The sequence below is a fragment of the Lepidothrix coronata genome, unplaced genomic scaffold, assembly GCF_001604755.1.
Source record: "Lepidothrix coronata isolate B3197 unplaced genomic scaffold, Lepidothrix_coronata-1.0 Scaffold124, whole genome shotgun sequence".
In the NCBI taxonomy this organism is placed as follows: Eukaryota; Metazoa; Chordata; class Aves; order Passeriformes; family Pipridae; genus Lepidothrix; species Lepidothrix coronata.
Window position 1 is genome coordinate 1,499,485 of NW_016690304.1, and position 15,617 is coordinate 1,515,101.

Consider the following 15,617-nt stretch of genomic DNA (forward strand, 5'->3'; position numbering starts at 1 on the left):
GGGTCTATTTGCCAAGGCTAAGATGGTACAAGACATGCACCACTGTGCCTGAGATGTTACATTTTATAATACCATCCATCCAATCCCAGGTGTGTCCACCCTGTGGCCTTTCCTCTGCTCCGCCCCGGGTCCACCCCCTGAAAATGGGTCTGGGGTGTATTTCGGGACCCCCTGTTCATCCCACCTTCCTCTTCATCAGAGCACAAAGGGTACATAGTTACCCAGGTTTTGACCGTGTTCTGTGGTTTAGGCCCTGATATGCTGTCCTGCCAACAATCTAGGCCTTGCCTTGACAAAAGACTAAACATTTCTATTGGATTCAGGAGTAGGATTGATATAGGGAGCATAGAATGGGGTAAGAGGGTTAAGGAATGTGTAAACAAGGGTGCTACAGAGAAAGGGATGTAAGGGAGGCTGCTTTTAGAGTCTACTTCCACTACTTATAAAACTTACAAGTCTTACAAATATTAGAAAAATAAAAAACATTAGGGGCTTAAGGCATCACTGTGTTGTTTACTGTGATGGAAAAGAAAAAAAAAAAGTAACTTTTTCCCCCGAGAACTGGTTGGTGCTCTGGTGTGTTTTTCGACACAGCTGTACCCAAAAGCTTGCAGTTAAGAGGAAACCAGTGAACCCGTGCGGTTTGTGGCCACAGATCAGCCGAATTAGTCAATTAGCGCTTAGCCGGGCTGTATTTTAGTTTTCTGCGTGCGTGTGCTCCCCGCAGGCTGCGGGCACAGGCCCATGTCCGACCCCGCGCTCACGGTCACCTTGTGTGCGCGCCGCGGCCCCGCCCCTCGTTGCCGTCCCGCGCAGGCGCGGCAGGGGCCGGGCCGGGCCGGCATGGCGGCGGCGGCGGCGGCGGCGGCGGCGCTGGGCCGGGCCGCGGGCCTGGGGCTGGGCCTGGGCCTGGGCCTGGGCCTGGGCCTGGTCACGGGAGGGCGGCGGCTCCTCAGGTGCGGGGCGGGAGCGGGGCTGCGGAGAGCGGGGCGGCGGGAGCGGGGGCCGCCTCGGTGGGGTGGCGGTGACCGGCGGTGCCGTTGTGTGCAGGGCCGGTGGCGCGGCGGAGCAGTGCCTGTCCCGGGGGATCAGCTCGGATCAGCGCCCGAAGCGGCCCCTCACCGCCTATTTCCGTTTTATGGTGGAAAACCGTTCGGCGTTTAGGGAAAAGAACCCAGGTACGAGGTATGAGGGGAGGCGAGTCCGCGGGGCCCGCGGTTTGCTCTGTGCGGGAGCGGGGACACGGCCTGCGCCCCCCGAGCAGGGCTGAGCCGGGAGCCAGAACAGCCCCTAAAACCGAACCGCGTGAAGGAACTAAGGTCCATTACCCTGATTTTAGAGACCCAACCCATCTGTTTATCCATAGCATGCCCCAAGCGAGTCCAGCGTGGCCGTACTCACTGCCTACACGTGTGTTATCTTCGTCTTCTGTGCATCGTAACTCGAAAAAACGAGCATGTGTATGACTTTAAAAATGTTTGCTGAAAGATCTCACCTGGGCAATACATGTTAACAGTGATTTGTGGTTCTCAGTTATTTTCGGGCCTCTGTGCGTTTGAAGTATGCTTTTGCTGATATAACAAGGCGCATATGATTTTGTTTTGATGTTTAGTAATTAGAAAACTACAGGCACTGGATTGTCTTGACTGTAAATGGAAGAAGAAGTAAATGTATGTAGAGGAAAAGGGCTTTCTGTGAATACGTTTAATTTACTATCAAAAACTTTATTTACAGGCAATACAGACACTCTTACCGGAAAGCAGCAAAATGGAAAGCTGTGCTGGTTTTAAAATACTGTTGAAATGAAGGTTAAAATGGTTAAAAAACTGTGGTCGTATTGGGCAAGCCCTGAGGTAAATTTAAGTAGGGGAAACCATTTGATACCCCCCTCAGCAGTTCAGCAGTTCCACAGTCAGAAAGGTTGAGGACTGAACTATCAGAGCTTATTGTAGTTACATACTACACCAGTGTTTTCCACGTTTTCAAAATTTGAATAATCTGCAAATAAATGTAGAACTTTGGGTTTTCTTGTTCCAATAGAGGTAATAGTCAAAAAAACTTGATAATTTATTAGTTCTCTTTTATCATTGACCAAAGCATCATATTTTCAAAGGTTTTATAGTTCATCTACTTGGACTAAAACCTCTCCATCTGTCTTGTTTTTCCAGAATTCTGGAAGTCAGGTTACTGAGAAGAGCTTAGTTCTGCTTTCCCACCATTGAGGTGGCCAAGCTTTACATTTGAGGTGGAAGAAAAGCTCATCTGTTTTTGGTTTTTTAATTGTGGAGGATAAGCCTGTAAAGGATTTTTCAAGAAAAGACCACCTTATATCATTTTTGCACCAGCCTTAAGTTTGGTTGAGGTTGGTTTGGTTGGTTGGTTGGTTTGGTTTGGTTTTGTAATTATTATTCTTTTCCCCTTCACAAATTCAAGTCTGGCTGAAGGCCTCATCAAATGACCATGGTACAAGAGCCAGAGTCAAAGGCAGTCAGCTGAAAACCGAAGTAGACTCAAGTCACCAATTTTGTTTGTGGGAGAAGGAAATTACCTTTTTTTTTAACCTTACTTCTTTTGAATAATATTGTAAATGAAGGACTTCAATAAAGATTACAGAATCACAGAATGTGCTGAGTTGGAAGGGACCCAGAAGGATCACTGTAAAACAGGAGAAGGACATATGTGCTATATCAGGTGGATAAAGTCACATTATACTTGCTTTGAAGAATTCAGCAGACTCTCTTTGCTGAAAAAGGAGAACTGGAAATTTTACTTTTGATTTCTTCCCTGCTCCTCCCTCCAAATTCAGACCATCTTGCACTGTATAGAAGAAGTTCCAAAAGAAAAAAAGAAGATCTCAAAAGAAAAAAAATTGAATTGTTGTGGAGTGATAATAGCTGCCTTAAAATTGTGCTTCGTCTTATAACTGCATGTTTCATTCCAGGTTGAACCAAGAGCAGTGACTCTTTCCCCTCCCCAGAATACTACAGTTCCCTTTAACTGCCACAGGAAGGTAGTTTTATGGAAGGATGAAAACGTTTGTACAGGAAAAAGATACTTGTGACAGCTTTCCTTGGGAAAATTGCAGAACCTTACTACAGATACAATGTTGATCTTTATTTTCATGCTTTCTCGTTTTAATGTACAGAAGCGAGCAGCACAGAGCTGACTAAAAAATTAGCAGGTGCTTGGAGGGAGTTACCAGCATCACAGAAGCAGGTAAGAGTGTATCTTTGCCCTGAGTTCTTTGAACTCTATACAGTCTTGGGGGTTCTTTTATTTGGTTTGGTGTCTCCCCTGTGGATTTTTTGTTTAGCGCGGTGATTTTTTTGATTGGTTGGTTTATTTTTAATCAACAGTTTAAAAAGCACGTGTGTGTGTACAAAGGTTCAGACATCAGTACACCACAGGGTGGTGGGTTGACCCTGTCTGGACACTGAGTGCCCGGCAAAGCCACTCTCAGCTGGGCAGAGGACAGAAAATATACCTAAAGATTCATGGGTTGGGATAAGGGCAGGGAGAGATCCCTCACCAGTTACTGTCAGGGCAAAACAAGCTCCACCTGGGGAAATCAGTTTATTACCAATCAAATCAGAGTAGGCTAATGAGAAATAAAAACTTAAAACACCTTCCCTGCACCTCCTGTTCTTCCCAGACTCAATTTCATTCTCTGTTTCTCTAGTTCCGCCCACCAGTGGCACAGGGGGATGGGGAATGGGGCCTAAGGTCTGTCCATCACATCTTGTCTCTGCTGCTCCTTCCTGCTCAGAGGGAGAACTCTTCACACTCTGCCCCTGCTGGGGCCCTCCTACAGGAAACAGTCCTCCATGAACTGCTCCCAGTGTGAGTCTTTCCCACTCGCTGCAGTTCTTCAGGAACTGCTCCAGCACTGGTCCCTTTCCATGGGGTGCAGTCCCTCATGAATAGGCTGTTCCAGTGTGGGACTCCCCAGAGTCCCAGCCCCCTTCAGGCATCCCCCTGCTCCAGTGTGGGATTCCTCCCTGGGCTGCAGGTGGATCTCTTCTCCCTGTGGACCTCCATGGCTGCAGGGGCACAGCTTCCTCACCGTGGGCTGCACCACAGGCCGCAGGGGAACCTTCTCCATGACCGGGAGCACCTCCTCCCCTCCTTCTCCACTGATCTGTAGAAATAATCTCACATTCTCACATCTGACTCCTCTCTCAGGCTGAAGTGTGGTTTTCTTTTTCCCCTTCTTAATGCTCTTATCCCAGAGGCACCACCGCTGTCACTGGTGGGCTCAGCCTTGCCCAGCTGTGGGTGCCTCTTGAAGCTGGCTGGCATTGGCTCCATTGGACACAGCAGCTTCTCACGGGAGCCAGCCCTGTTCCCCCCTCGCCACCAACACCTGGCCATGCAAACCCAATACAGGAAGATACTCTGATACTTGTACACGACCTGGCTTTTCATAATTTTAGTCTGTTGCCAGAGAAAGGGCACAGCTCTCACTCCATGTGGCTGTGGGGCTGGGAACCGATTATTTTTCCTTTTTAAATGGTAATTATGTACATGGTGCATTACGTGTATAATAACATAAGTTTTGTAAAGTTACTCTGCTTTCATGTGCGTAAGTGAAACCTCAGTTAATTTTGATGGAAGGACCAACTGTCTTTTTTGCTACGTGTAAATTTATTGAAGAGCCATCAATTTGACTTTTAGTCATAAGTAGTGAAGTTTCTCTTAAGAGTGGCCGTTTCATGTGATAATGTAAAACAACTCTAGGACCTGCTAATCACTGCTGAATTTAAGTGCCATTGATAGGAAAGTAGTGATCCTTCTTCCTTGGCTGGTCTTCCTTGATTACAGTTAGCAATTAAATGCAGCTAGTCACTAATTGCAGTTTTCTAGCTACAGTGGTATCCTTTTTTCAGTAGAATTGAGGTGCTCTCATATCCCTTTTGGACTGCTCGCTCTGTGTGCTTTTCCTTTTTTGTGTCTGAAATGGATAACAGGGGGTAGTCAAACAGATGAAAATCTGATGTTCCAGGGTAATTTTTTCCAATCTTAATTTTTTCCCCATAGATTAGAAGTGTTAGCTTGTCTGATGGTCAGGTGGTTCTGACTGAAAGCATCTGTTTAAGGCTGGTGATGGTTTGTGCTGTAGGTTTACGAGGAAGCAAAAAAGACAGATTGGCAAAGATACGGAGAGCAGCTGGCCAAATATAAAGCCCAGCTAACTCCAGCCCAGGCTGCAGCTTTGAAAGAGGAAAGGAGAAAACAACTGGCAAGGAGAAGATCACTCCGGGCAAAAAGAGTAAGCATTTTGAAATTCAAGTTTCTTTTCTCTCAAGGAAGCTGAAGTCTGTCTAGTATATAGAGCAGAGTTGAAGCATGTTTTTAGAAATACAGAACCAACTCAGAATAACAGAAAACACACAAGAAACACAAACCCCCCAAAATGCCATGGACTAAAGATAATTGCTGATGTTGTGGCATTCCTGCACTTGAAGAACACAGAACTAGCACGTATCTTTATGCTTAAAGGTGGCTTCTCTATGCTTTTTTTCTCCCTATTCCTTGAGCTGCCAGAGAAAGGATAGGTAATAAAAGACATTTGGACCAGCAACACTTTCTTTGGATGGAAAGACATCCAGAAATAGCTTTTCACGAAGGCCTTGTACCTCTTACCTCATTGGCCCCTACCAGATAGCAGCTCTTTGAAGTGGCCTTTTTTCCTTCCTTTCTTTGGACTCTGTGGCTTTGCTATCTGTGTGGCTGCTGCCATAGTGAATTAGGGCTGCAGAGGTACATCTGTTTACTGGTATCCTTTTCTAGCATATTCAAGTGGACCATCTTCCCTATTCCCTTCTAGCTGGTTTATATATAAATCCTGAGAGACAGAACCATCTATAAAGGTATGATATTGTGGTTGGTCCAGTAGCAAAATCACCTATTGCTTGCTCATTTCTGTGAATTAAAACTGCTGGTGTGACACTGCCCTAACTAGCAAAAGTGAAATTAATTTGGTTTAAAAGACCTCTACTTACAGAGGAAGTTTTTAATCCAAACGATTGTGTTGGTCCTTTTTTCAGAGTATGGCAGCACAAGGAATTTAGCTAGCATATTTAATGCCTAAGCAGATGTTAATTTGCAGCACCCAGGCTCCAGTGGGAATGTCAGGACTGGAGGAAACAAGAAGCGTAATTGCATTCATAACTTGCTGTACTTTCCTTCTCGTGCCATCATCCCTGCAGGCAAAGTGTTCTGATAGCAGAAACCCAGTTCTGTTTCCCTGGAAATTGGTTCTGTTCCACCTTCTCACCTCCCACAGTCCACCACCTGCCCTCCTCTCTGCAAGCAGGCTGTATTTCACAGCAAAAACAGAAGCCTTATGAAGAATAATAGAAAACCTGTCATCATGGTTTTCTTACAGAGGAATTTAATAACAGTCTTTGGTTTCTGGAAGACTTAGCTGAAGTAAGAATCAGTTTAAAATGCTTTTTTTATATCTGTGAAAACTCAAGTTGTTAGCTTTTCTTAGTTTAGTTTAGCATTAAGTCTTGACAAGCACAGAGAGCATCATGACACACAGTCCAGTTTACAGAATAAAACACCAAAGAAAGAATTTGTGTTTGATTTTTGAGTAAAATATGAAGTCAAATGGTAAGCTTAACTTTGGAAAAAATGAATGCCTGGTAGATGGAATAACTTTTCTTGTTGTTTTTAAAGGAATTGACTGTGCTTGGAAAACCTAAAAGACCTCGTAGCGGCCTTAACATTTTTGTGGCAGAAAAATTTCAAGAAAGTGAGGGAATTTCACCTGCGGTAAGCCAGGAAGGATTGTTTTTTAAAATAGATCCATCGTGTTCAGAAAAATCTGGTTTAGATTCTGTCATTTTCAAAGAAATTGTTCAGTAGTTCAATATCTGCATGTTGCTTTGCTTAGGTTACCTTTTTTGGGCTGCAGTGATCTACCCGTATACTGCTGCTGGCATGGCCTTTATAAACTGCTGTGTGGGTATACAGACTTAAAGTATTTGCAGTATTTTTTGCACTTCAGTTTTACAGACTTCATCTGTTCCCTCTGTAAGGAGAGAATTATTCTTCTCTTTGTTTTGGTGTAGAAATACGTAAGTTTTTCAAAGAGTTGTGGTGGTCTGCTCCTGTTCCTGCAGTACGAGTTCATTGTACCTCCTGTAGCTCAGGTGGTGTTACAGAATATGCCAGAGTTCCTCAGCAAACTCACAAGTTCTGCACTAAACTGCACTTTGGGGTGATGTAAATTACACTGGTGGATTACTCGAAGTGTTGGAGACCTCCCCTGTGTGTCTAATATGTTCCTTACCCTACACATTTAATCAGCACATTGGGATGGTGGATCTAGTTTGTTCCTTGGTTTTCCATGTACAAGGCAGGCTTCTCCAGTCAGCTGAGGCCTGGGCTGTAAACATGGCTCAGATGATGCCCAGCAGCTTGTTTTGAACCATATAGTGTATTATTTGCCTACATTAAAAGGGTGGGGGATTATACCTGTGTGACTTTGTACTTTTTTGCATTGGTTTAAGTTTGACTTTCACTTGTGTGGCATTCATCTGTACCCCTCTGAGATCAGTCTGTTCCTAAAATAACCCTCCTGTATTGCATGTTCTGTATCCTGTAGGCAAAGCTGAAGAAATTATTTGATGCCTGGCAAAAACTCTCCACTTCTCAAAAGCAGGTATGTCAGTGGATTTGGATGAGGCTCTGATGTAATCAGAAAATGACAAACTTGAGTCAAAGTTGATATATTCATACAAAATCTTGAACTTAAGTTGCTCAAAATATAATACTGAGGAAAATACTCCGAGATCTTCATGCATCTTGAAAAAGATTGTTACCTTTATTGCAGTAGTGACCATTTTATTCACAGTGTTGTTGAAATGTAAGCCAGTGGGACAGGATGGAAGTTCAGTGTGCCTGGTAGTGGATGCTGAGCAGCGTCTAGAGGGAAAGGTGAAATAATGTGCAACAATTTGATTTTTTCCTAATAATACATGATATCTTTAAACATCATCATAACAATTTGCTGCTCATAGAAAGACTTCTGACAGGGAAAAGCAACAAATCTACAAATGATGTGCGTAGGGTAATTTATTAACTTTGGTTGTCTGGGGGATTATTCTCTGCCAGCTTTCTCAGTATACTGAAATACAAATCTGCACGTGGCCATATGAAAAGTGAGAGCTGCTACACTGAAATCTAATCTGAAAATGTCACAGTTTAGGTATTCTGTACCTTACTATTCTTCCTCCCAAATGGCCTTTGTCCAGATCAGTTTTGAGTGTGCTTAGGACACACCCTAGGTTCATGATCTTACTGTAGGAAAAAAATTGGAATAATTCTGCAGCGATATCTATTCCTGTTCATCACATAATCCACCTCTCTCAAACTAGTGCTCAGACAAAAAGCCTTAGCTGTTAGTAGCAATATTGAATAAACTTCCGCTTCAGTAGTGGGCAGCTCTTGACATAACCGTAATTTAGTGCTAAAGTTTTGTATTTTTCTGCAAGTTTGATTTTTTATTTATTTTTTTTTTTAATTATCCGGAGGCGAACGCAAATACTTGGGCTGTTCCAGTGCCCAGGTGTTGTTCTAAGTCACCTTTGTGTCATGGCACTTTTCCAGACAAAGCCCCTTCTGTAACCTTATTTTCCTCTAGCAATACCTGCAGCTTGCTGAAGACGATAAGGTTCGGTATGAGAACGAAATGAAGTCATGGGAAGCAAAAATGGTTGAGCTGGGACGTGAAGACCTGGTGCGTTCCAAAAAGAAAAGGCTAAAAAAGAAACCTACTGGAACTGCAAAGCAAGCTGAGGCGGCCAGAACTTCCTTGGGTAACAAGGCAAAATTAAAGTTGAAAAAACCAGAAGAGTAAAATGGTTAAGTATTTTGTATTTAATCCCTTTTGGTTGTCATGTCTCTATCCTGTTACGTTAATGCTGCAGTCAGTGTTAGCACTGAAATCTGAAAGCCCTAAAAACCCATGAAAGGGTCCAGTGGAAAGGTGATCAGGTAAGAGAGGAGTCATTGTCTCTCAGAACTGACTGAAATAATCACTGCAGGTATAAGCTGAACTGTGGAACAGCAATCAGTTAATCAAACTATGAATACTGATACTCACTGACATCAGCACAGCTCTCCAGTAATGGTAGATAACAGCCAGCTTTTATAAGATATTTTTTTATAAAAGAAAGAATCTTCTACAATGTTACCATCTAAAATCTGTAAATAAAAGCTGAAATCTGAGTTAGTGATGCTGTGTTTTATTCCCTCCGTGGTATTGGTAGTGAAGACAAATGCTCTACATTTCAATAACAGGCACGAGAAATATCATGGCTGGGAAGGGCTCTACCCACGTTAGTTTTTTTATTTCAGCAGAGTATTTCCGTCTCACCGTCATGTCCTACGACCACTAAGTTGCCATCTGCAAAGTCCTGCACTACAGGACCCTCCTGGGCAGCAGAGCTTGTGCCCACAGGCCAGTGTGTCAATTCATGCAGCTCTGCACACTGCAAGTACATTTTCCATCTCTTTCTGCCAAGGAAATGCCCTGGACAGGTTCTTCTGTGAAATCTCCCAGACAAGATCTCCTGCACAGAATCCGACCACCTGGAGGAATTTGGGCTTCTTGTGTTTGATGTCTGTATAGTATTTGGGTGTTTTGTTTAATTTTTGTTTCCCACGGGCAGATTTTCAGGGTTGTGCTGAGAATCACTGTGAGCTTTTACTTTCTTTTTTAAATTTATTTAATACTGCCCCAAAGAAATATCGTTATTTGTGCCATTTTTAGTTCATATCCATCCTGTGTCCCACAGACTGTGCAAATGAGGAGCTGTTCTCTCTTTTTCAGCAAGTTTTGTATCCCGCTTTTGAAACCTTCTCTGGAACTGCAGTTGCAATATCTGTGTGCAGAGGTGGAGGGAAAAGAGCCCCAGCACAGCCAGGGAGCATCAGCATTTGGTTTTTCCAGAGCTGTCCTTGTAAGACCCGAGTGCTCTGGAAGTTTAGTCCAAGGGCTGCAGGGTGTCAGCCCTCTGGCCTGCAGGCAGGGACAGGGAATTAGCACTTCTGTGGCACAGCTGCCCTCCGCAACAGCATGTCCATCCTACCAAGGGATCTCCTCGGGGTAGTGCCTGAAGGTTAGGTCTTCTTGTAAGGCCTCTCTCAAGAACATATTGAGGAGAAAAACACCAGTGAACCTCTCAAGAGTGGCACTGTGTTAGGTGAAAGAACTCAGCAGTGCCTGTGCACTTCCAGGCTCCTGGGAGAGACGTGAAGGATCACCAGGGCAGGGTGTGACCTATTGCCATGTGCACTGGAAACCCAGGTCAACTCCCCAGGGCATTCATCACACACCTGCCAACCACTCTTGGTTGGCACTCACAACAGAACCACTACTTCCAGCACTCGCTTCTCACCCAGCCCACAGAGGTTCTTTATCCTGCCTGGGAGAGACACTGAAGGACTAGACAGGATGACTCTCTTTGCATTGCACAGACAAGCCTTGAGCACATCTCTGGTGTTGGTGTGGGGAGGTGACCCTGAGCAAGTACAAATGCCATCAGCCTCCTGGGGGAGCCTTGAAGTTATGTGGGACAAAGAGTGTCTCGGTGTCACTTTGCATTTACAGTACTAAACCCTGGCAAAGCCCCTGCATGCAGCTCTGGGATCTGCTTCTGTGGCCAGAGCTCCCTATGTCCGTCCCTCAGGCCGTGGGGCACCTCAGATAGTGGCAGAGCAGGTGGCACCCCACAGGGCTGAGGTGCATCCAGGCTCTGGGCGTGGCAGCAGGAGCCCTGGGAGATACTGCCCCTGCTGCCATGAACTGTCTGTGTGTGTGTGCAAGGGAAGGACTCGTGTGTCTGAAAACCCTTGTGTCACCGAGCAGTTAGCCCCCGTCAGGGCACCACTGACTCTTGGCCAACTGGCCATCCACCAGGACCCCAGAGGCCATTTTCCAGCACTGCTATGCAGCATGTCATTCCCAGTCTGTCCGGACATCCGGGGTTGCCCCATCCCAGGGACAGAATCCAGCTCTCCCCCTTATTGAACTTCCTATGGTTGATGATTGCCCAGACCTCTGATTTGAGGTCTCTGTGCATGTCCTCCCTCTTCCATGAGGCCCTAGAGTGTCACAATAGCCCCTTGATTCCATGGGAATCTGCAGTGTTCAGTGTTCCATTGGTTACATGAGGCTCTATATTGTCACAAAGGCATTGAAATGGGAGCGGATCTCCTTTCTAAATGACTCAATAAATCAGGAGTTTTAGCTTAGATAAAAATTATATCCTAATCAACAAAAGGATTTGCTTTCTTGGCATAGTAGTGGTCTGGTCTTTTAAGACTACAATTAGTTTCAGGATGTAGAAGGTAGATGATACATGGAAACTAATAGAGAGTGTATTGTATGCCCACCTTCAAGAAATTATCTTACATGCCTCAGAAAACTTGTTCAATAAGAGATTATTCTGTTAAGAAGAAATTCATTTAAATATTGTTTAAGCTAATGGGAAGTCCTCGTTATCTTTAACCAACAATGTGTCTTAGCTGGTCCTAGGACATTTAGTTTAGCGGTTAGAGCTCAGATGGATCCATCAGAGATGCTGGTACGCCTGTCAAGTGAGAAGACCAGTCTGCAAAAATGACTGCCCCTCCCGGAAGAAACGGACGCTAGATGGCAGCCTTGCTCCACAAATAAAATCCAAGATGCTCTTTGACCCCCCAAATCATGACATAATTATGGATTGCTTGTGAAGGGGAGAGGTCTTTCAGGTATCACTGTATTTATATTCCGAAATCATCACAGGGACAGCAGTGACGTCACTGAGGACACGGGTGCCACCCCTGGGGACATCAGTGTCATCACAGGGTGATGACATCACTTAGGTGACATCATTTAGGACACCAGTGCCAAAACCTGTGGACTAAGTATCATGCAAAGTCGATATATTTATAAACACATAAGAACTGTAAAGTCCGTATCATAAAGTCCTTTCAGTCGCTGTATATCTTTTTCCATTCCTGAAACCGTTCCCATTCTGATCCTTGTTCCTCCACAGGCCGTGACAAGAAGTGCCTGTCAGAACTGCCAAGATGGACGCAAAAGAATCTTAAGTGGGCATATTCTCTGCTCTGCCCTGCACTCCCTAGTGCTGGCGTCAAAACTCAGCCTCTCCACTTCCCTCTCCTAAGGGACTCGTTCTTAGACGTCCCTTTCCCCTACACTCATTTCAAAAACCCTCCCGGCAATTCCCAAGCTTGTACCCGGCTCTCATCCCCTCTCTGGCTCAGAGGCTCCCCTTGGTGTTGGCTATCCTGTTACTTTGCTGAGCATCCTGATATTGAAAGCAAGACATTGCACTTACCAGCGTGATCAAAGCCAGCTGGAAATGGGAACAGGCTTCATGAACAAACACCAAAAATGGCCAGAAAAGCCAATGCTGGGATCATCTTCCAGTTGCTCCTAATCTGTGCTGCCACCAAGAGCATCACTGTCTCTCATAGTGACGATAGAGAACAAAGTCATGGGTGGTCCCAGGGGGTCTTGCTCTTTAACTGGTATTTAAATTGATATTCCTCAGATATAAGGGAATCATGGAGGCTTTCCTGACTCTGACACGTGTGTCTTGTTATCCATCAAACCACTGGTTGTGGCTCTGAGAGAACCAGCACTCGCTTAGAATTGGAATGATGTTTTACAAGCCTCAAGCACAGCTGAAGAATCTCTTGTTTCTCTCTTTGGAAGAGATATGTGAGTCCTGAGGCATTAGGCCAATGCTTGCTGCATTTTATTAACATTTTTACAATTAAACAAGGGGTTGATAAGATTGACAGGGAAGATATGACTCAAGAGCTTGTTAGACAGCAGCCTCTAAACTCTTCGGGCGATGCAAAGAGCAGCAGCGGTTGAAGAGTGTTTTCCAGCACGAGATTAATCAATAATAACATGCTCACTGACATAAAAGTTACTTCTTAAAAGCAATTTATTATGCATTGAAATGCAGGAGGTAGAGTGTTTGACAGAGCCTCTGCAGAATGATGGAGAATAGTCCTGTCTGATTTCTCCTTCTCTTATTGTGCCAGCAAGAGCAATCAATCATCTTTAGGGGTTTTTTTCCCCCCTGTGATCATCTGTAGTTTAGGGGAAAACAGTATCCAGCAGCATTAATTATTTAATCTACATTGCCTTTTTCCTCTACGTGGGAGGACTTGGTACTGTGCTGGGAAGTGGGGCCAATAGAATTTCTGGGATTTGGAGCTTGAGCGCTTTCTGTTTTCTTTTTTAGAGGTTAACACTGGAGACTCAGCTCCCTCTATGGTCAAAAGAGGGGGACACACCTTCCTGCAGGATGTCTTTACAGAGGATGCTCTCGCAGAGTTGGATATTCTCTGTTCAGTAGTTGAATTCTTGCCTCTTCCTAAAATTGTGATGTAGATCCCACTTGAGGTGGTAAATCTCTCAAGTGTATGAGTCTGGGCCTACACACCTGCTAAGATGTGACTGGAGATGTGAAAGAGTTCGTAAATGAGTTTCTAACAATCAGAATCACACAATCATTTAGGCTGGAAAAGACTGCCAAGATTGAGTCCAACCTGTGACCGATCCCCACCTTGTCAACCAGATCAGAGCACCGAGCGCAGAGGGATGTGGAGATGGGATTTTGGGTTTGCATCCCCACCTGCTGGGCACAGCTGGGTTTGGATGCTCCTTAGCAGAGCTGTGAGGTGTAACACGGGCAGCAGCTCCTCCTCTCTTGCTTTGGGGGCTTAAATTGAAACACTCAGAAGCTCAGTCACCTCTGAGCTGCTCTGCTGGGAGAGCAGCACAGGGACACCTCCAAAGGCCACATAGCCTATTCATGGTCAGGAAGATTTTGCTGCTGAATCTTTTCCATCAGCTGCAGATCACACTGCTCTGATCCCAGGCACTTCAGGGAAGTGGCATAAATCCATGCTGTGGTTTCTGTGCCACACAGACAGCAAGAAGCATTATACAGTTGTCTCGGGCTAATTCCCACCATGGGGCTGTGGAGAGTAGTTGGTTTTCAACAGACTTTGTCAGGGGACCATAAGTGCTTCTGCATGTCTGTACACCAACACAGTGGCGGCAGCTGTGGCTGTGTTATAGGACCAAGTCCACTGTGAGGCTTGGAGACAGTAAACTGGTATGTGTGAGGACATGCAGAAGATGGTAGAATACGGTTTTACAACATGGGGCTTAGCTGTGTTCCAGACACCCATCTTGCAATCAGCTTTCTCGGGGGGTTTCTCCCATGCTGAGGTTCAATTTACTGTGCAATATGGGATAGCCAATATTTTATTGCTCTGTTAGTGAATATGTTTGTTGTCAGCGTGCAAGAAAAAAGAAACAAAGATGGAAATTCTCTGGCATTTACGTGACATTGGAGAGGATTTGGGGCCTGTTTGGTAACAAGCAATCTTTGGTAACAAGCAAGGCTTTTAATTTCTGCTTGCTTGCTTGCTGTGCCGTGGGGTTTCTGTTTTGAAGGGAGAGGTTATTGCCTCTCTCTCCTGCCTCCAGAGTGGAGCTAGAAAGTTCTTCACTGACAAGCAGCTCTGAAGAAATCAGTGGGAAACCAATTGCAACACTGAAAGAGTTGAAATTGCAAACATCACTACAGCCACTATGAAGGCAGCACCACGAGGTACTTGTTGCAGTAATCCAAATCCTGTTGGAAAGGTGCCTCTGGCAGGGAGCAGTGCCTCTACCTAGTCCTTGGCAAGCAGGATTTTTCTCTTGAGTTTGAACAGCTTCTGCTGGAAAGGTGTTAGGAGCTGTCTGGGTTGTGGTCTAAATGTTTGGTAACAGCTTGCATTGCTTTCCAACCTGGACTGAGCTGATGGAGTGCTAAGAAGCTTGTATCCAACTCTTTTAATATGTTTTGGGCTAATGCAGTCCAATGGTAGAACCATTGCCATTACACTGGGAATTGTCATCTTCTTGATTTTACAAGTCTGGCTTAATTTTTGAGGTCTATTTTGCAACTGCCAAGAGCATCACTTGATGCAATAAAACAAACCCCAAACAACAAACCACCCCAATGTATTCTGGAGTGATGCTGGTCTGCTGTTGTGATGGCTGACCAAAACCAGCATGCAGCAGGATGTGGTAATACATGGAAATTGCTCCAAAGTGGGCTGGATCCCAGTGCTCAGGGTGGTGAAACGCTGTCAAAATGCTTGTGCAGGCAGCAAAAAGAAAGCTGCAAATGTAAGGATCTCATTCAAACCTCCTCTGAGGTGCCTTTGCATGTAGCATGTGCTATGCAGCTAAACCAGAATCCAAACCAATTGATTACCTAAGCTGTTTTAGGCTCATGGTGCTGGAAATCGTCTCACAGGTGTCTTAACCCAGACATCTGAACTCTTGCAGCTATAGAAGAAAGTCCAGGGCCAAAATCTGACCTCTGCCAGCTCCTGGGTGCCTGTAACCTGCTCCCCAGTGAGACCTGAGAACTACCAGTGAGCCAGGGGAGGAGTAGAAGAGGGGATTTGTTAGGTTAGATTTCCAGGTGCCTTTTGGTTCTATGGATGTCTCAGGTCCAGTTGCTGCCTCAAAGGAGTGGCACTAAGAAAGTAATAAACAAACAACTCCCCCTGCT

The 15,617-nt window shown here is 45.0% G+C and overlaps 1 protein-coding gene across 1 annotated transcript; it reads left to right on the top strand.

Annotated features, from left to right (window-relative positions):
- Positions 1 to 861: 861 nt before the first annotated feature.
- TFAM (transcription factor A, mitochondrial) lies at positions 862 to 9,240 on the top strand (the record flags this gene model as incomplete). The annotated part of the gene is made up of 7 exons (XM_017825954.1): positions 862 to 956; positions 1,051 to 1,178; positions 3,146 to 3,216; positions 5,120 to 5,269; positions 6,685 to 6,780; positions 7,616 to 7,672; positions 8,654 to 9,240. Coding segments are annotated over 7 exons (813 nt in total), but the record flags the coding sequence as incomplete, so codon positions are not given.
- Positions 9,241 to 15,617: the final 6,377 nt, after the last annotated feature.